Below are 21,068 nucleotides of genomic sequence, written 5' to 3' on the forward strand. Positions count from 1 at the left end.
AAAAATCCTAAATAAATCCCAACACTCCTACCGCTCTGGCAGTGAGTTTCACTGTGGTCTGACCATGCAAAGTGGACCCTTGCACTGAGGTGTAGATCGGTTCCTTGAATCCTGGCTTCCTAGCTCGCCATCTTGTATCTCCAAGAAATATCCTTATCCTGTTTTTCAACAGGGACAAAAAACCTGACCTGTACAACAGGTCATAAAGAAAAGAAATCACTATCAATGAGCAATGACTCAGATCAAACAACAAAAGGCTTCAGGTACTGTGGGCCAATTAACACTAGCTGCAGTGGACAACTAGACCCAAATTGATGACTGATTGCTGTCAGCTGGCTGCCCAGCTAAGCTGCCAATTGATCAAACAATTCGTTTTTACATGAATAAATCTTTACATTTTACCATCAAAAATCACACTCTTGTACTCAAATAAGTTCAAATAATACAAAATGTTGGCATTTAAAAGTGCAAGTACAAACATTCAGCAGTGACAAATTAATTTGTTTTTAACTCACCAAAACACTTGGTCTGTACAAACACCAGCACAAACCAGGCAGGTGCTGCTCTTAAGTCTGACCAACCTCTTCACAAAGGTGTTAATGCACTCTTTTAAGATTGTATCAAACGTTTTTATCAAAATGTTCTTTCTTCAATCAATTTAAAGTCACTTTCTGACGTTCTGTGGCTGCTTCTCTCCTTCCACTCTCAGCTCCAGTATGACACACAGTGTATCCTTAAAGGGAAAGTAACCTGTCTGCCTTAAAGGGATGTGTTCTTTTTTGTACAGGCACAGTTTTACTGTTGACTCTAAACTTTATCAAACCATTTTCATTTCAATCCTTATTTATCATTTATACATTTAATGAATTGCTCATGTATTTTAATGACTTATTTATTCATTGTAATGACCTGGTTCATATTTATTTATTTTATGTCATAATGTGTACACCCTAATTTGACATGGGGGTTACACACAGCAGTCACACATTATCTGGAATGCATCCTTCTAACAACACAGGTCGCGTTATTTGCATATTAAAACAGATTTGAAATGTCAAACGTATCAAGCCTCGCCTCTGACGGTTTTAAATATAGTTCATTATGCAACGCGTGTGTTTTCCGCACTCAGATCCATCTTATGGAGGCCATCACCCCTGCCCGCCCACGCACACGCGCACACAAACACACGCACACAAACACACGCACACGCACACGCACAAACAAACACACACACACACACACACACACACACACACACACACACACACACACACACACACACACACACAAATATTTGAATTTGGCAGTGGCACAAGATAATTATAACCTGGTATGAGGAAATGTGTTCTGGTATTGTAAATGATTGTAACGCCCCAGAACAGCATGCAGGTAGGTTCAATGTAAACAGGATCAAACAACCTATTATTATGAATGAAAGGAATCCAAACAGGTAAACTCCATGCACATTCCAGACGAGCAAGGATAAAGGTCAACATATCTTCTATGTCTCAGGGCAAAATACAAACCTTAAAAACTATCAAAACCGCCAAGGGACGGCAACTGGTTTTGATTCGGTTTCGACCCTTGTGAGACGGACTCACACTATGAATTTGTGTGTGTGTGTGTGTGTGTGTGTGTGTGTGTGTGTGTGTGTGTGTGTGTGTGTGTGTGTGTGTGTGTGTGTGTGTGTGTGTGTGTGTGTGTGTGTGTGTGTGTGTGTGTGAGAGAGAGAGAGAGAGAGAGAGAGAGAGAGAGAGAGAGAGAGAGAGAGAGAGAGAGAGAGAGAGAGAGAGAGAGAGAGAGAGAGAGAGAGAGAAAGAGAGAGACAGGCAGAGAGTAATCTGAGTTCCCAGAAGTTTTCGCCAGCTCTGGCGTAGGCAGAGAGAGACAAGAGAGAGAGAGAGTTTTTCAACGATATGACGTGCAGCTTTCTGTTTGTTGATTTTGTTGGAGTAGCTTTTTAAATGTGTGCTATACAAACAGGGTAATTCTTCAAAAAGGTTGAGCTGATCTTCTCTGTCCACTTTCTGTATGTTTACAGCACGGGTGATGATACCAGAGAGTTGTACACACTTACGCTTGCCACTAATTGGTTAGAACGTTTGACCACCTTCTGAAACGTAGCCTGTTGCTTACGAGTCAACAAGTTAAATGTCTCGTGACTCAATGAGCCAACATGGACGAGGCGGTTCTATTCAGTTCTCTACAACGTATTGCTAGTTGCTACAGTTTGGTCATGTCACGAATCATTGGTGTGGTCTGGGCTTTAGCCAGCCACACAGGTCTGCTTCCTTCCAAAGAGGATGAGAGACCATCTCTTGGTAGTCAGTTATCAGGCCAGTTATCTGCCAATGTTGTGTGGGAGTTGATAGGGAATTTCAGTTCTTACCATTTTGCACTGCGCACACGCACGTGCACATGAGAGTTCCGACTGCTTCAGACCATTGTCTTCCACATGGTGGGAGATCGTATCATCGTCTTTGTGGGATGATACAATCTGTCAACGTGTGTGTCACAGCACAAATCATTTGCATGTGGGTCTTTCCCCTTGAGCTCAACATTCTTCCAGGGGAAGGTGTCTGGATAGAATTTCCACAGATCATTGAAGGCACCACCACAGCATGTACAGCTCTCCAATTTAGGCAAAGCAGAGCAGACCGAATGACCTAAGCTTCTTTCTGGACGAAGCCTTCTGCACAGCTTTGTCCAGAATAAAGGTCCTTACACACCGGGGCGATTTTTTTCATGCGAATAATACGTTTTTTTTAAAAACCTTATAAAGTCAATGCACGCTTCCACACCAGTTTCGCGGAGCGAAAAAAGCGTCTTTTAATTATTCGGAACGAGTCCGAATGTTGCGTATATTCGCATATTCGCCGGTGTGTAACCGCCTTAACGCTCGCCAGCAAGTTGGTCTTTGTGTCTCCTGGGCCCTCAGATACAAACATCTTTGTCCCGGATGCTGGTAGCAGAGTGACATGTTAAAACAAATGGAAGAGTTCCTCTGGTCTTAATTAAAGACCAGACCATTATCTGGTGTCCAGGTAGCTTTATGTCGACCACAATGGACACAAGCTCCAGCTTTTTTTGTGATTAATCCACTTTGGGACTTTTAATTGGTGATACTGTGCTTTTAATAACTATGCTGCTGACTATGTTATGGTGCTGACTATTCAGAATTTGTCAAAAGAAATTCACGATTCTTAAAAATTCAGATCTGCTTTTTAGGATTTGAACTCAGGACCTTTGGACCTCACTACCCTGTGTATACACTCTCTTATCTAAATAAACCAAAACATTATAAAGAAAAACAACAACCAACAACAGCAATGGGTAAAACCTGCAGGTAAAAAAGGACACATTTGTTTTTTTTGTTTTTTTTTATTACTAAAAAAAAAAGGCACCAAATACAGGCATCATACCGATGATAGCATTGTAGTTAATTTTCACAAAATGATAGCACCAAAAATATACTGTTATATCCCAGACTTCCCATTCCCATGTCCCTTGATAGGCACGCCGTTCAGTCAGTGGTGAGAGAGAGAGAGAGAGAGAGAGAGAGAGAGAGAGAGAGAGAGAGAGAGAGAGAGAGAGAGAGAGAGAGAGAGAAAGATGAAGTCAAAGTGCAGGACATTCAGTGCTGTGGGATGCTAGATGTCATGCTGCAGCTCTCTTGAACCACACGCTAATGTAAAAGAAACATTAGCATTATCCTTGACAGACAATGGGTAAGAACATAGTAGACGAGCCGTACATAGTATGTAATGAAGGCTAACATAATAGCATAAAATACAAAAGACAAATGTTTTTTATTTTTTTCAGCCACAACAGTGATGAACTGGTGCTGAACTTGTGTATATATACAAAGATAGGAACAAATCTAACGTGTCTTTTTGGCAGAATGAAGGCATACAGTAGTCACACATCTTAGAAAATAATTAACATATTGATAAAAAATAAGCTTTCTCTTTAGAGTCGTTGTAAGGTATATGCTTCGTCGCACGAAGGTGTCCCGCGCCGGAAATAGCAGAGCTGCAAACATCACGATGCGTTGTGAGCTTGTTGAATCCGATATTTTTGGCATGGGACACGGTTGCAAGGCCATTATAGTTTTAAACGATTGTTTGGCTTGAATTATTATATAAAGCACAGCTAATAAAATGGAAGATAGATTTCATATCCACCCAAAAATACTGGGCTTATGTATGAAATAAATTGACAAAGACTAAAACTTTTAGGTTTTGTAAACACAATTCTAGTTTGGGTTATATGGGTAGATTTAGTTAACTATAATAACCTTGCACCATTGTATGACTATGAATAAATTAGGCTTAAACATTCTATGTTAAGAGTGGGATGGGGTCTCAACCCCTACACAGAGATGTGTTCAAAGTGCACACTGCATTTCTGGTGTAGCGTTTTGGTGAAGTTAATGATCAAAAGGGAAATCTTTACGCGGTTGAAAATACAAAATAAAAAACACTGGGTGAAATGTGTGGACTTTTAAAAGTCATGAAGAAGAAATACTGCATGGCACTTAATATTGGCAGCTGTTTAGGAAAACAACATGGTTGCTCGCACATCGTTAACAATATCGGTCCAGAACAAATTAAGGCTTGAAGTATACATTTGTGAAACATAAATGTGAGGGAAGGATAAAAGGAAGATATGACGTAATTGCACTTGAATAGATATCATTTGTAATATATATATCAATCCTTTCCTTGGCCTCGGGCAAAACCAATACTCTGTGGGGTGCTATAATACTTTCATAGTGGTCATGTTATGCCTCATGTAAACTCCGTTGCATGACAGTGTCGCTTGTTAACTCTTACAGTAGGTTTGTTGTCGGCAAGCGAGAGCATCGTGCGTGGGAGTCTAACCTCGCTGTCGGTCAGAAAACTTCTATCTCTGTATTTCAACATTTTAGAATTTCAAATCAATGCCTACTTCGTCGTTCAAGAGTGTCACACAAAAATTGCAAAAATAGCCAATCTACAGTATAAGCTCACAACGCTTCACAACGCTTGTAGATCGGCTAGTTTCACCATTTACGAAAACATTTGAATGTGAAAGTGAACGTCTATTTGCGGGGTTTTATGAATGTTTAACCAATTAAAAGTATTAACAAGAACTTGAGACTAATTCATAACCATTGGAACAACACAGGTTATTTTTCTTTCCGTTTCCTGAAAAGTAACGGTTTTGGACGTACAAGGTTTCCACCTGACGGCAACGATAAATTGAGCTTTACAGTATTGACATTTAAGCAGTGAAATAACATGGTGAACAATGGACAGTGTCTGAGTTACCTGTCCTTAGACGTGATGGACCATTCAAATGGAAAATACAAAAAAACTCTTGCAACTTTGATGTCATCGCTGCTGGGCATAAACCTTGTCATTCATATTTAATCTTTTTATGTTTTTTTGTAAATTAACGCCCTACTTCTTCGTATGACAGTGTAGTGCAAAAGTAGCGAAAATAGCCAATCTGCAAGTGTAAGATACTAGATTTTCACCTACAATGTCATGCCCAAAATATAGACAGGCCACGTTGAAAGTGTTTAAGTCTGTCTGTGGTAAGAGCTTGTGACTAAATGATAATAACTACACCAGAACCATTGGAACACATGTTCTTTTTTTTTTTCATGTCCTGAAAATTAACTGTTTTGGATTTACACCCGACAGCGACAGTATGACTCATAATTCAGTCAGATTGGACCGGTTGCTGCTGTTGTTTTTTGTTGTTGTTGTTGTTGTTGTTGTTGTTGTTGTTGTTGTTGTTGTTGTTGTTGTTCTTGTTGTTGTTGTGGCTGATGTTCTGACAGTCAAGTGGGTGTGTGGGTTCCTGAGGTAGCCCAGTTGTGAAATGATTTCAACGCTGCATAGCTGGCTGCACATCACATGCCGTTATTCCCTTTTCCCCCTTTAGACTGAGTATAAAAATACATTAAAACAACATCTCATTCCGTAAGTACAAACTTTCTTTTACAAAATACCTTTCATTTAAAAAAGAAAAAAATTAGATTTTTTTCCTCTCTCCAACGTCCTGGCCAGTGTGGAGACATGAAGTACAGTAGTAGTAGAGTGGCGTGTATGCTATTCCCAAGACGAAACCACAAAGAAACCATGCCCCGCATCGCTGCGATCAACACGGAGGGAGCGCTTATTTTGGTTCACGTGATAACCTGTCGACCGCTTCGCGCGCCTCACTGCGCCTCGAGGCCTTGCTGTCACCATGACTTGCTTGTGATTTAAGAAGTCCCTCATCTGTTGTAAAACCTTGCACACATGGGGCCATGTCCACAGAAAGCTTTTTTTTAGTTCCTTTCTGCGCCTTTCTGCCGTGCATTTCTATGGTAAATACACGCTGGAGTGCTGCTCTGCCCCACGGCCCAGCATCGGGTTTCAGCGCTCAGGACATCCAGCGTTTCTTGCCGGAGCACTCTGGGCAGAAAAGAGTTCAACTTTTGGGATACGAGCGCAGCTCATCAATGTCGCTTTCCTATGCAGACGGTTGGAGAGACACGCACACAATCATTGTGCAGAGGCGTCTCGCTCAGCGCCATCTATGGACATGATATCCAAAGCGCTCTGTCGCAAAAAAAAAAACACTTTCTGTGGACACGACCCCTAACACAGGATGTTGAGTGACACAAAACAAGCGCCCCCCTCCCTCGCAAAAAAAAGTCTTGGGAATGACATACACACAGCAGAGTTGGGCGTCGGGGGCGGGGCTCCTGGCTTACAGGGAGGGTGCTACGGGCTCAGGGGGCAGGGCTCCTGGCGTAGTGGGAGGGGCTACGGGCTCAAGGGGGCGCGGCTTCTGGATTAGTTGGTAGGGTTCCGGGCTCAGACCTCGGTACCGTCATGGAGGTTGTTGTGAAGTTTGACCTCCAGGTTGACCTGCTTGACCTTGGTCCTGCCGCTGTTGACCTTGCCGTTGGACGTGGCGGTATTGTCCTCTCGGGTGCGGTTGAACACGTTGACGTTCCTCACCGTGCAGTGCTTGGTGCTGAAGTTCTTCTCCACGCACTTGTCCAGACACACCTCCACCTTGGTGTTCAGCGGGTACTCCTCGTAAACCTGGGGCAGTGGAGGAAAGTAACACAGTACGTTTACTCACATCCCTGCCAATGACGGAGATCTCCGTCTTTTCAACAAATAAACCTAGGAATGATCCTAGGACCCTGAAAGAAGGAATGGACGGATGTGACGTCATCCCCAAAAAATGACACTCCCGTCCACTCCTTCTTTATGAGTTTTAGAAAAACACTTTGTTCCCTTTTTTTCTCTTTTTTGGGTGAAAACGGCTGTTATTCAACAGCCGACCGGAACAAAATGGCCGACCGCGGTTAAAAAATCTTTTCTCTGGTGGATAGACCAGACCCTCCCCCACCCCCCAGACAGTGGGTGCCGCGCTATGAGCTTGTAGATCTGCTATTTTTGAAATAGCCAAAGTATAAAATAGTGGCTGAAATCTAAAATGACAGATGCTTTCCCGGTCTGAAGGGGTTAATGGGTTGCTGTAAAAACCACCACTGACCTTGGGAGCCTTCTTCTTGTCCATGGCCTTGCAGCGTCGGAAGGCGAAGCAGGACGCCAGCAGGACGAGGACCAGCAGCGTGAGCGCGGCCACCCCCCCGCCCACCGAGCTGCCCAGGTGGGGGTTGAAGGTGGCGGCGGCGGCCGGGGCCTCCAGGCGCAGCGTCTTCATGTTGGTGCCGTTCTTCACCTGGTCGCCCTCGTTGTCGTAGATGAGCGACTCGTCCAGGGTGAGGCGCCCGCTGCGGTCCACCAGGTCGCGCCGGGCCCGCTGCTGGCGCTGGTGGTGGCGGCCCAGCTCGTAGGTGAGCGAGCGCTGGATCCTGGGGCTGGAGCGCGACTCGGGGCCGATCACGTAGATCACCTGCAGGTACCACTGGTGGCCCGCCTCCACCTGGCCATCGCAAACCGGAATCAAACGTTATTGTCACGTCACGGGTTTACAGGTTTAAAGAAGTGGATGAAATGAGTTTTTGTCGTTTTCAGGAGAAAAATAAAATCTAAGATATCTACATATTTACACATATGATCCAGCTGGAACAGTATATATGTTACAGGTAGATTGGCATTCCAGGTAGAATGGAAAATAAGCGCTTGTTTTCACCGCCCGTCCGCCCCCCAGGCAATTCTGTAGAACCAACGCCAGAGGGCAATGCAAGCCACACATGAGTCCCACACCACACACGCACGCATGCACACGCACACAAACGAGCACGCACACACGCATACGCGCACATGCACGCGCGCGCGCGCACACCCGCGAACAAGGGGGCGAGACTGAGGAGGCGGGGCTGGCGGGCTATGTTAGTGCAGTGAGTGGCAGTTGGGGCAAACCATAGCGGGGCAAACGCAGTCCCCACAACATCATTTACTATTCTGTGCCTATCGGTACATAACTCGGACGGCGCTTAGTCGACTAGGAGACCATCGGCCGGTCGTCGCGGGCACTCGCGCCTGGAGGCGCTCGGGCACGACTCCTTGGCCTCAAGGTCTCCTGAGCCGGCGCGCCTCGTCATGGTCCAAAACTATACTTTATCGGCGAAAAAAAATAGTCCGCGGTTGTTTGAAAAAGTAATGTCCCGAGCGGGAGTCAAACCCAGACTCCCAGTGGTAGTGGATGGGGAGTCCAATGATTTTCGAAGTGCGCCACTGAGGCCAGTAAGTATGTATATTCATGTTGTGTTGTGCTCGCATCGCAGCCCCGCCCCGAGCCTAAAAACAAGCGCTCCACTTCCAATCTACCTGGAATGCCAATCTACCTGTGACATATATACTGTTCCAGCTGGATCATGGTATGTGTATATCACGGTGCACCACGGCCTCTTTTTGAACATTACACCTGGCATCCCTATTTTGGGCAAATTGGTCAAAATCTCTAATGAAACACATAGAACTTAAGCAGTTAATAAAATGTCCCCCCTCTGTTTTATTTTATTTTATCATTTTACAAATGGAACCCTCCCTATCTGTGATTGACCTAATGTATATACATGTACATTAGGTCAATCACACTCGTTTTCGCTGGCACTGGGGTGACACTATTACACTTTTACTCTGGCACTTAAAGAGTTATAGGAATGTCTGTGTATAATTGAGTTATTTGTCATATCTGCCCCGTGCAATTTGTTATTACAAAGCCTAAAAGGCAAACAGAAATACAATTTGTATTCATTATGTTCCAGTGTTCAATGCCATAAACACAATTAAATCGTTAAATCGCAAATATTTGTGTGACAATTAATCATCAACTTAGGTTTTGTAACCGTGACAACCCTAGGTAACAGTGACTGGCTGAGCAACACATTTACCTTGTAGAGGGCGTCGACCTTCATGGTGAAACCATCCACGCCAGGCATGGGCGCCATGGACTGCAGCTCAGGCATGTCAGAGGAGAAGTGAGCCTCAAAGGGAACGTCATGGACGTATCTGTCACACACGTCTGGCTGTTTGCGATCCTGTGGAAGGAATCAGAGGACGACTAAATACTCAGAATGCTCCAAATCTAGCATATTATTCTATACACTAATAATATACTAGTATTGGTAAGAAGGGGAAAAAAAGCAGGTGTGCTTCCTATAGATGCCTTTTTTGTTTAGGCAGTGAAATATAACTTCAATTAAAAACCACCCAAGTGGAAAAAGCGGCACTCCAAAATAAAGGACGCAGGCCTGGCTCAGATACGCATTCTCATTTATTGGGAACGCTTACGTGTTTCGGCCTCAGCCTTCCTCAGAGCAGATTTAAAAATAAAATAAAATATCTGCTCTGAGGAAGGCTGAGGCTGAAATGCCTAAGCATTCCCAATAAATGAGAATGTGTATCTGAGCAAGTCTTGCATCCTTTATTTTGGAGTGCCGCTTTTTCCACTATACTAGTATTATCAGTCAAATATAAATCAGATACACAGGGTTGTATTGGCTGGGGGTGGAAGGGGGTTGGAAAATCCATGCCTCATATCCGCCCTCTGGCCATTCATGTTTTATCCCTGCTTCTGTTCAGATACATGCATTCCTTTTGGGAAATGTAGACTGTCTGATATGTTTATTTATGTTTGATAACATCACAATCCACCATTTTTGTTCAAAATGGATGTTAACCATAGTCACAATTATTACATAATCACCTAATCGCAATTATTTGAGATAATTGCAATTATTTTGCATAATCGTTTCTATGTTGAAAAATCTTCATACATTTTCAAACATTTTCCAAAAAGAGCAGAAATAGTTCATCTACAAGCTTACAACCTGATGTCCCTATTTTGGCCAAATAGTAGATTGAATGCTATTTATTGTAGAACAAAGTCTATGGCTTTTCTTTTCTACAAACTGATCCCTGTATACAGTCTAATAAAAACAATCATGTTGTTTTTACCAGCAGGAGGAAGCGATGTTTGAGGTGTTTGTTGGGCTGTATGCAGCCGTACTGAGGTCCTTCATTGTACAGGGTCCCCGTGGGGTCAAAGAAGGGCACATATCCATCTCTGCCCGTGCAAAGATAGACCTTCTCCAACTGCAGTTTATACGCTGCATTCAGGTTCTGCTCCGGGTTCCACAACACCCTGCCATACAGCGTCTGACCTGCAGGGGGAAGCAGAGAGGCGGGGGGGGAGAGAGAGAGAGAGAGAGAGAGAGAGAGAGAGAGAGAGAGAGAGAGAGAGAGAGAGAGAGAGAGAGAGAGAGAGAGAGATGGCGTTATTGTATCGTCACTGTTGGGCAGAAACCTTGTATCTCCATATTGCAAAATTATTTATTTATTTATATTTTTTTCATAAATGAATGCCCTACTTCATCGTACAATAGGGATATACAAGGTACATGCAAAATAGAGAATAATACGTTGTCCAAAAACACATTCATGTGGAATGGTTATTGTCAGAATCAGAATCAGAATCAGAATCAGTTTTATTGTCACATCACAGGTTTACAAGGTAAAAAAGTGGGTGAAATTCTTTTTTGTACATCGTACCCATCGCAACGTTAGTTTCCATAGAAAGAAGAGGGGGGGGGGAGAAGAAGAGGGTGGGGGGCAGGTGGGAAGGAGATATACCAGTGAAACTTTATACAAAAAAATTACTTGGAAGATTTATTGAACGGTATGACTTTAAACGATGCTGTCTTTTACATGAATATCGTACAATACGCTGAGGAAGGCTTTGGGGCCGAGACGCATCCGTCTTGGTCATGTTAGCCTGCTTTAATAACTAAATGAAAACTGCCTGAATGGACAGACAGAGCGAGTGAATGCTGGCTATCATTCTTCACATGATTCACTTCCTGGAGCCGTTGCACCCGGCAAGTGTTTGATATCGCAATCCATCTAGTTTTATGAGTACGGCAAAACATCCCAAATCACTCTCTGAAAGGAGAATAGGTGATACCAGTGATTTTCAACCGGCTTCAAACATCACTGTGAGTGTGTCCTGTGAACGGCACAATCTTCCTCTATTTGTTCTGTGTTCTGTGACGCTGTCAAAGCGTCTAACAGAGACGGATGAACGCACGCATCCTAAGGTGCTTGCGCTGAGACAGTCAGTATAAAAGATGAATAGACGACCTGCACGCTATATAATGCTTCACAAACTCCATAATGGGGCGTTTCACTTTAAAACACTTCTGGCTCTACTCTGGCTTTTGTGTGCACCCCCACACAGCTTTCAATATTGCATATTCATTTGACCATCATTTTTTTTGTAACTGTCTGGGGGTGCACACAAATGCCAGAGTAGACGTTAAAATGACCCAAGAAGTGAAACCCCTTTAACCACTTACTTCCTATATACTGCATACCTTTTGACTGAGTCTGTTGGGTGTCTCTACTTGGCACAACATTGTACTTAGGTACAATTTTGAGCCATTTTTTACTTATATTAGTAAAAAAAAATACCTCAAAGTATTTCCAATTTTCAGTACTTTTACTTCTACTCCACTACATCTCAGAGGGAAATACTATACTTTTACTCCACTACAATTATTTGAAAACTTGTGAAATGGGACATTCTGCATAATGAGCACTTTCTACTTTTGGTACTTTAAGTATGTTTTGACACCAATACTTTTGTACTTTAGAATTCAGGACTTTTACTTGCAACAGAGTATTTCTACATTGCAGTATTGGTACTTTTACTTAAATAAAACATGCAAGTACTTTTTCCGCTGCTGGAAAACGATGTACCCTGAAATGATTTGCAGCACATAGTTATAGTGCATGCAGCCTGTCAGAAGCTTCTCCCAGCCCATGTTTGGGCCACGCTCCACAGGTTCAGAACCACCGGGCATAACGTACCCATGGAGAAGGCTCCCTTGTAGTCCATCTCAGCCATGGAGACATCAGCGGTGGCTGGGTCCATGGTGAACACCTTCTCGTTGTTACACAGCTGGAACTCCGTGTTCAGGGAGTAGACCACAGGGACCGGACGGTTGGTCTGCTGGAACGCTATGGGAACCAGGAACCTGTTGGTGATTGGACAAGACGTTTAGGTTTCCAGCATCCATATGTTTTTTTTTTTTTTTTTCAAGTTCAGTCCAGTTCCTAAGGTGAAACCAGTGGTGTAAAGTACCTAAGTACATTTACTCAAGTACTGTAATACACCTTTGAGGAATTCTTACGTTACTGTAGTATTTCCCATTTTCAATACTTTTACTTCAACTCCACTACATCTCAGAGGCAAATATTGTACTTTTACTGAACTACAATTATTTGAGAGCTTTAGTTACTAGTTACTTCGCAGATTTAGATTATTATCACAAAACATACATTAACCACTTCAGCCCTATATATATTTCGTCCATTTGAAAATAGCCGATCTACAAGCTCACAATGCATCACGATGCGACGCATTGTGAGCTTGTAGATCTGCTATTTTCAAAAGATTTGTATACATTTTGAACTTGTGAAATGGGACATTCTGCACAATGAGTACTTTTACTTTTGGTACTTTAAGTATATTTTGATAGCAATACTTTTGTACTTTAACTCAAGTAAATGTTGATTACCGGACCGTTAGATCTTTACACTGCCTCAGTGTCTTTCAGATAATTGATTTCCACATTCTACCGTTGGTTTATGAAGCATTGAACGGTTCAGGGCCAGAATAGATTTCTGAACTTGTGCTACATCATGAACCATCCAGGACCTCTCAGGTCATCTGGGACAGATCTGCTTCCCACCCCAGGAATCCTAACTTGAGTTTTTATGTACCACATATCTATATATGTACCACATATCTATATATGTACCACATATCTATATATGTACCATATATCTGGAACAAACTCCCAAGAAAACTGCAGTTCTGTTACAACTCTCAGTTCTTTTAAATGAAAGATAAAAAACAAACCTTTGTTTTATGCTGCCTTTTACTGAGCTTTTGTCAATCACCGTAATGTATTATTTGTCCTTTATTTTATTGCACTGCTAATCTGCAATGCTGTCTTAATTCTTAATGTTTTATGTAAAGCACTTAGAAGAAATATGCTATACAACTAAACTTGCCTTGCCTAATAAAGGGAATTGGGATTACTTGGCTACTACACTGTGTTATGTGGCTGTATGTACGGTATGTTTGATCTTGTAGATCTTGCTTTGTGTCTCCTAACGGAACCGCTGCCTACCGGTCCGCTGGTCATCAAATTATTGGCTTAGGAATGCGACAAAAACATACATCCATTTTTTGGGGTGAACTATCCCTTTAAAGTCTCCAAATCCTTCCCCATAACATTCCTAAGATTCCTGGATGTACAGTATCACATCAGAAAACTGACTGGTAATGACCTTTCTCATGGAACCCCCTCAATCCCCCCCCACCAAAATCCAACCCTAACTGTGGTGGACTTACTTCTCGGAGGCGTGTGCAGTGCAGGACAGCGGTTTGTCTCCGGGGTCCACCCAGGGCTGTGTGGGCTGAACCGTGCAGGGAATGAGGAACACTGTGTACTCTCCAGAATAGTCCTTCCTGTTAAGACACACAAACCACCAAGAATAATCACCACAGGGACACAACGACACCCCGCAACACCTTCCAGCTTATAACCCATTAAGACCGGGAACGCATCTGTGTGTCATTCTTTTCTATTTAAAAAAATTGCAGATCTACAAGCTCATAGCGCGGCACTCTGTGCCGCGCTATGAGCTTGTAGATCTGCTATTTTTTGGAAAAGAATCGTGAAAATGTGAAAAAGATTTGATTTACAAATGTTCGCTTTAAAAATCTATATATTCAAAAGATTTGCAAAGATTTTCACGATAAAAAAAATAAATAGCAGATCTACGAGCTCATAGCGCAGCAAATCTCAAAATGACACAGTATGCGTTCCGGGTCTTAATGGGTTAACTGATAAATGCTATACAATAAATAATCTGGTCCCCTCTCCTTGAGGTGTTTTTTTTTGCCACTCTACGGTATATTTAAACATACGTGAGATTTGCCCCTCTGCATTTAGCCATCCTATAACTATTAAAGAGCAGTGAAGCAGCCATTAATACGGCGCTCGGGGAGCAGTTAGGGGTTAAAGTGTCTTGCTGGGGCTCTCTAACCATTCAGCTATGGCCGCCTATACATTCCCCCCAGACGCATACAAAACCAACAAGGTTCAAGCTAGCTAGCCTTTTAAATCACCATGTGTGCGTGCGCGCGTCTCTGTGTGTGTGTGTGTGTGTGTGTGTGTGTGTGTGTGTGTGTGTGTGTGTGTGTGTGTGTGTGTGTGTGTGTGTGTGTGTGTGTGTGTGTGTGTGTGTGTGTGTGTGTGTGCGTGCGTGTGTGTGCGCAGTGGTGGAATGTGAAGTACATTTCCTCAAGTACTGTAATTAAGTAAAATGTTGAGATACTTTTACTTTACTAGAGCATTTCCAATTTTCAGTACTTTTACTTCTACTCCACTACATCTCAGAGCCAAATATTGTACTTTTACTCCACTAAAATGATTTAAAAATTTGAGTTACTAGTAACTTTGTAGATTATTTCAAAACATAGATTAACCACTTCAACTCTACATACATTTCGACCGTTTGAAAATAGCCGATCTACAGGCTCACAATGCGTCGCAATGCGACGCATTGTGAGCTTGTAGATCGGCTATTTTCAAAAGACCATACATTTGAAAACTTGTGAAATGGGACATTCTACATAATCAGTACATTCTACTTTTTGGTACTTTAATTACATTTTGATACCAATACTTTTGTACTTTTTACTCAACTAAATGTTGAATTCCAGACTTTTACTTTCTACATTGCGGTATTGATACTTTTACTTAAAGTAAAACAATGTGAGTACTTTTCCCCACCACTGGGAGTGTATAGTGTACGTGCATGCAGCGTACTGACCTGCTGTAGGAGCTGGTGGCTCTCCACAGCTGGTAGGGCGAGTCGAAGGTGTGTGCACTCCACAGCAGCTGCAGGTCAAACTCGATGCCTCCCAGGTGGTCCGGGGCCATCAGGTGGGACTTGTGGCCCGGCAAGGTGTGGTGTTCGGGGATAAACTGACCTGCATGGGGTGGGGGCGTGATAGAGGTATTAGCCATTGAGACACTTAAAGGGATACTTCACTTTCGGGCCGGGGACACATTTAAAAAAAATATTAAAAATAAATGAAAAAAGTTATGGAAAATTCATGGCCCCCTCACGACACGCAGTGTCCTACTAATGTGTGAGGGGGCCATGAATTTTCCATAACTTTTTTCATTTATTTTTAATATTTTTTTTAAATGTGTCCCCGGCCCGAAAGTGAAGTATCCCTTTAAGACTAGAGCCGTAACCTTCTCTTCTGCATTTTAGCCATGAGATAAATGTGTTCATATCCAGTAGTGGAAAGTTACTACTGTAAGTACATGTGTACTCAAGTACTGTACCTAAGTACAATTATGAGGTACTTTTTTACTTTACTGGAGTATTTCCAATTTTCTGTGCTTTTCCTTCTACTCCACTACATCTCTGAGGCAAATATTGTACTTTTACTCCACTAAAATTATTTGAAAACTTTAGTTACTAGTTACTGTAGAGTTTTATTATTATTACAAAACATACAGTAACCGCTTCAGCCCTATATACATTTCGGCCATTTGAAAATACCCGATCTACAAGCTCACAATGATGCGACGCATTGTGAGCTTGTACATCTGCTAGATTTTTATACCTTTGAAAAGTTGTGAAATGGGACATTCTGCAATACTGAGTACTTTTACTTTTGTACTTTAAGTACATTTTGATACCAATACTTTTGTACTTTTAATTAAGTACATTTTGAATTCCTGACTTTTACTTGTAACCGAATATTTTACATTGCAGGATTGATATTTTTACTAAAGTTAAAAATATGAGTACTTTTTCCACCACTGTAAATGTGTTCATATGGAGCTAAAGCAGACATTAGCCACAGGCCATACGTCTGCGTCCCCTCGGGCCCCCGTGTTGGGAGCAGATTTGATGGCCTGTGGCTTTCTTCCTAAAATGCATTATTCATGGCCCACCAGTAAAGTCATGTGAAATTCATACATGGATGAGTGTCCTGAAAGTAACCTGGGCAGATAGGCTGTTTCTCTGTAGAATTTGTAAGGATTCCTCACTGCTTTTTCCGCTTCATTCTCAAGATGTTAAAGAATGGCTATTTTGCGCTGCCGACAAAAGACATGGCTATCAAAATGGATATGATTGATATTGATATAATTTATTATGGTCCAAAGGTACAAATATGACCAACCTCTGAACTTGGCGTGGGTCTTGAACTCGATGACCAGCCGCCCGTCCTCCCTGATGTAGATGCGGATGATCTGCAGCCTGGCTGAAAGCACGCTGTCCGTCTGGATGCCTGCACACAGGAGGTCAGAGGTCAGGGGGTCAAACAGAAGATCCACGCTAACCAACATGTTGGGACTGTCTCTCGTGGTGTGACATAAAGTGACTTTAAAACACTTTCAGAGCATAAAGGTGGTCATGACCGACACATCATTAACAATAGATGCAACAACAAAAAAAAGATTTGTATTTGTATATGAAAAGTCCCTAAAATCCAATCTTAATTACCTTCTGTAAAACAAAAAGGTAATGCATGATTACATTGGCAGGTTCAGACCAATATTTCAACCAATATCACCATGTAAATCCATATCTCAATGTTCCTCTTCCACACAGAGCTGATGTATTATGGAGACACTAGAGGGCGCTGCTACTCTGTTCTGAATCTAAAGCAAGACGGCTGCCGGGTGGTGCATTATAAATGTTCTCCTTTCAAACTTTAAACAGTGACTGAAATATGTACCTGAAGGCACTTGAGGTGAGGAATAGGCAATGCAGTAAAACAAACATGATTCGGCATTGCAACCAGGCAGTGTAGTTGCATTCAGATCCCATAGCCCAAGTGGTGGAGTAACGAAGTACATTTACTTGTAATTAAGTAATATCTATACTTTAATTGAGTATTTGTATTTTTGGATACTTTCACTCCACTACATTTCAAAGACTGTATTGTACATTTGACTCAGATCTTTTGTGAGCTTGTAGATCTCCTATTTTCACTATTATTGATATTTTCTGATAATGTCTCGAAAATCTTATTAAAAAGACAATATTTAAAAGAAAACATAACTTGTAATTTGTACTTCCAGTACTTTAACTCAGGTAATTCGACTGTAATATTTGACCAGGTGTATCAATACTTTGACTCAAGTACTGGGGGTTTGAGCACTTTGTCGACCGCTGGTCACGATATTACGCTCGCAAAAAAAAAGCCATTTAATTTGGTCTTGGAGTCATGTCCGAGCTCAGCAGCGGCGTGGTGAACACACACACCTGTCCTCCAGAGCACCGTGTCGTAGAAGAAGGAGAACTCCATCTCCGTGTGGTGCTCCAGGGACGCCCAGCCTCGCGGGGCCGTCACGTAGATGTAGGACACGTACAGAGGAACCTGCACCGTCAGGAAGGACTGGGCCGAGTCTCGCACCTGAACACCAAGACACAGCACAGGAAACGCTTAGGTTGTGACACCGAATGACATCATTAACCCAACAAAAGCAGCCAGTGTGTGTACCTGGAAGTCGGCCGTGACGGAGCCTCCGCAGACGTCGATGAGCTCCGTCATGTCGTAGTAAGCGTCGAACGTCCAGATGCAGTTCTTCAGGTTGAGGTGTTTGTAGAGCTGGATGCTCTTGGCCTCGCGCACCTTGGGGTTGAACTGGTACGGCCGGTCGAACCCGGGGCCCAGAGAGATGCTGTCGTACGACACGTCGTCCAGGAAACCCGAATCTGTGGGAGGAAAAACGCAAAACAGATAGAGAGACCTTTCTTTAGCAGTGGTTTTCAACCTTTTTCATGCCAAGGACCCCTAAATGTATATGCATTTGGCCGCGGACCCCCATCTGATTTTTTTTTGTGCCAGAGACCCCCAGAAGCAGAGATTTGAGTTAAAAATGTTTGGTTTATAAAATTATATATTCAAAGATTTGCAAAATGTTCTAGATTTTTCAAAAATAGCAGATCTACAAGCTCGTAGCGTGGTACTCGGTGCCGCGCTACGAGCTTGTATCTGCTATTTTTGAATAGCCAAAGCTAAGTGGTTAAAATGATTGTGACGCTATGTTAACTAATTTCGCTGGGGACCCCCTGGTAACCCCCTGGTAACCCCCCCCCCAAGGACCACTGGTTGAGAACCACTGAACCACCGAACCACAGTGATCCTGCGGGGGAAATTCAGGCACCAGAGGCGGCACAGCAGTTAAGTTACAGAGTAAAAGAAGTATAGGAAAAATAACGTTAAAAAAAACTATCAATAATGAACAAAAAGACTATATACTGTAATAGTTTGCACTCTGCAGAACAAAACAATAAACATTTAACAATAAACACAGTCCTAGTGTCAAAAAGTAATCGTGACAAAATGCCAAACACATGCAGGGAAATATGAGGATGAGGATTATGTGGAAAGTTGATGAGCTGGGGTTTCAATCAAAAAAAACCCCATTACACACACACACACACACACACACACACACACACACACACACACACACACACACACACACACACACACACACACACAAAAACACACACACACACACACACACACACACACACACACACACACACACACACACACACACACACACACACACACACACACACACACACACACACACACACACACACACACACACATTAGGGCTGAATATAGAAGGCGCTGGAGCAACTTGGATGATTGGAGCTTTTTTTATTTTAATAGCAGGATGCAAAGCAGACAAAAAAACGACAAACATTTCAATGTCAGGTTACATTCCCTGCTAAAATAAATCATGGAGTTGCTCCAGCGCCTTCTTTATTCAGTCATAATGTGTACGCTCCTGAGACGCACCGGAATCAGCCTGATCTCGGCTGGAGGCCGCGGTGGAATATCCCTTTAATCCAGATACACTAGGGCTGTCGGATGGAATCTTAAGTCACTGTTTCATAATCACTACGTCATTCATTATTATTTTAACCATGTTCCTGTATGTATGACAGTTCATGTATGTTATATGAACCGTCTCTCCAGCTGTCTCCCTCTTTCTCTTCTTATTATACACACACACACACACACACACACACACACACACACACACACACACACACACACACACACACACACACACACACACACACACACACACACACACACACACACACACACACACACACACACACACACAGATCACATGACCAGTGTGTTTTTATAGACATTTGATGGTTTCAGCAGTGAGATGTAATGAGGCTTGGATTGATGCTTATTGAACATGAACAGTATTTTACCAGTGACGCTGAAGGCACGCACGCACGCACGCACGCACGCACGCACGCACGCACGCAGACAAGCGATTTTAGCCTCTGTCAGTAGGGGGGGGGGGGGCAAGATTTTGTCGGAGGGGGGGGGTGGGGAGGGGGAGGGGGGACAAAAGCTATGGAACTCTGACTGGTATTATTTTCATATGGAATTGGAAATATTAGACCATATTCACATGGCGGCCATTTTTGCATTCTGCATTGAAGAAACAGGGTGGCATTTCATTAACTTAATAGCAAAATGGCCGCCGTGTGAATATGGTCTTCAGAGACCACACCCCCTTGTCACCCTGCATAATAATACATATGTGCAGAGTAGACCAGTGGAGTGCTCCAGCATTTTATTTGGGTTTTCTCTTCTGAAGTGACCAGATATTTTACTTTCTGATTCAAGTTTTCCCCCTTTCTTTTTTTCTTATTTCTTTATTTCTTTATTTCTTTATTTCTTTATTTCTTTATTTCTTTATTTCTTTCTTGTGTTTCTCTTCAACAGAATCAGAATCATCTTTATTGTCACATCACAGGTTAAAGGTGTAAAGAAGTGGGTGAAATTATTTTTAGTGCAGCTCCATTGTTTTAGTTATTTTCAGAAAGAGAAAGAAAAGAAGACGGGGGAGGGGCGAGGAGAGATTAAAAGATGAATTAAACAAAGATATGTGCATACTGTATGTAATACATGAGGAGACATGAGGTGCATAAGGTACAGTATGTACATGAGGTTAGACATAAGGTGCATAAAGTACAGTATGTACATGAGGTTAGACATAAGGTGAATAAGGTACAGTATGTAAATGAGGAGGCATAAGGTGCATAAGGTACAGTATGTACATGAGGAGACATAAGGTGCATTAGGCACAGTACATGAGGTTAGACATAAGGTGCATAAAGTACAGTATGTACATGTGGAGACATAAGGTGCATCAGCAGCAGCTATACTGTTCATGATATGTGCAATAATCCAGACTGTCCTCTTTCCAGAAACAGATGATGTAACACCATATCTTTAATCTGATTGGCTGATTCTTCTGAACTAAAGAACGAGTCCTCCTTCATTCTCTTTCAGACTCCAGAACTTCTCTTTCAGTAAACATCTGTTTATTCTCATCTTTTTATTCTCATCTGTTTATTCTCATCTGTTTATTCTCATCTGTTTATTCTCATCTGTTTATTCTCATCTGTTTAATCCCATCTATTAAATTCAGTTCAGTTTTGATCGGT

The 21,068-nt window shown here is 42.5% G+C and overlaps 1 protein-coding gene across 1 annotated transcript; it reads right to left on the reverse strand.

Annotated features, from left to right (window-relative positions):
• Positions 1–5,601: 5,601 nt before the first annotated feature.
• Positions 5,602–19,329, reverse strand: LOC308089108 (extracellular matrix organizing protein FRAS1-like; the record flags this gene model as incomplete). The annotated part of the gene is made up of 11 exons (XM_080433678.1): positions 5,602–7,088; positions 7,549–7,941; positions 9,356–9,502; positions 10,422–10,627; positions 12,333–12,499; positions 13,885–14,001; positions 15,372–15,531; positions 16,744–16,851; positions 17,832–17,982; positions 18,070–18,284; positions 19,308–19,329. 11 exons carry the CDS (start codon positions 19,327–19,329, stop codon positions 6,855–6,857), a joined length of 1,920 nt encoding a protein of 639 aa, XP_080289804.1. The 3' UTR covers positions 5,602–6,854.
• Between the last annotated feature and the right edge of the window lie 1,739 nt (positions 19,330–21,068).

Source organism: Gymnoscopelus braueri (assembly GCF_963280865.1).
Source record: "Gymnoscopelus braueri genome assembly, chromosome: 7".
In the NCBI taxonomy this organism is placed as follows: domain Eukaryota; kingdom Metazoa; phylum Chordata; class Actinopteri; order Myctophiformes; family Myctophidae; genus Gymnoscopelus; species Gymnoscopelus braueri.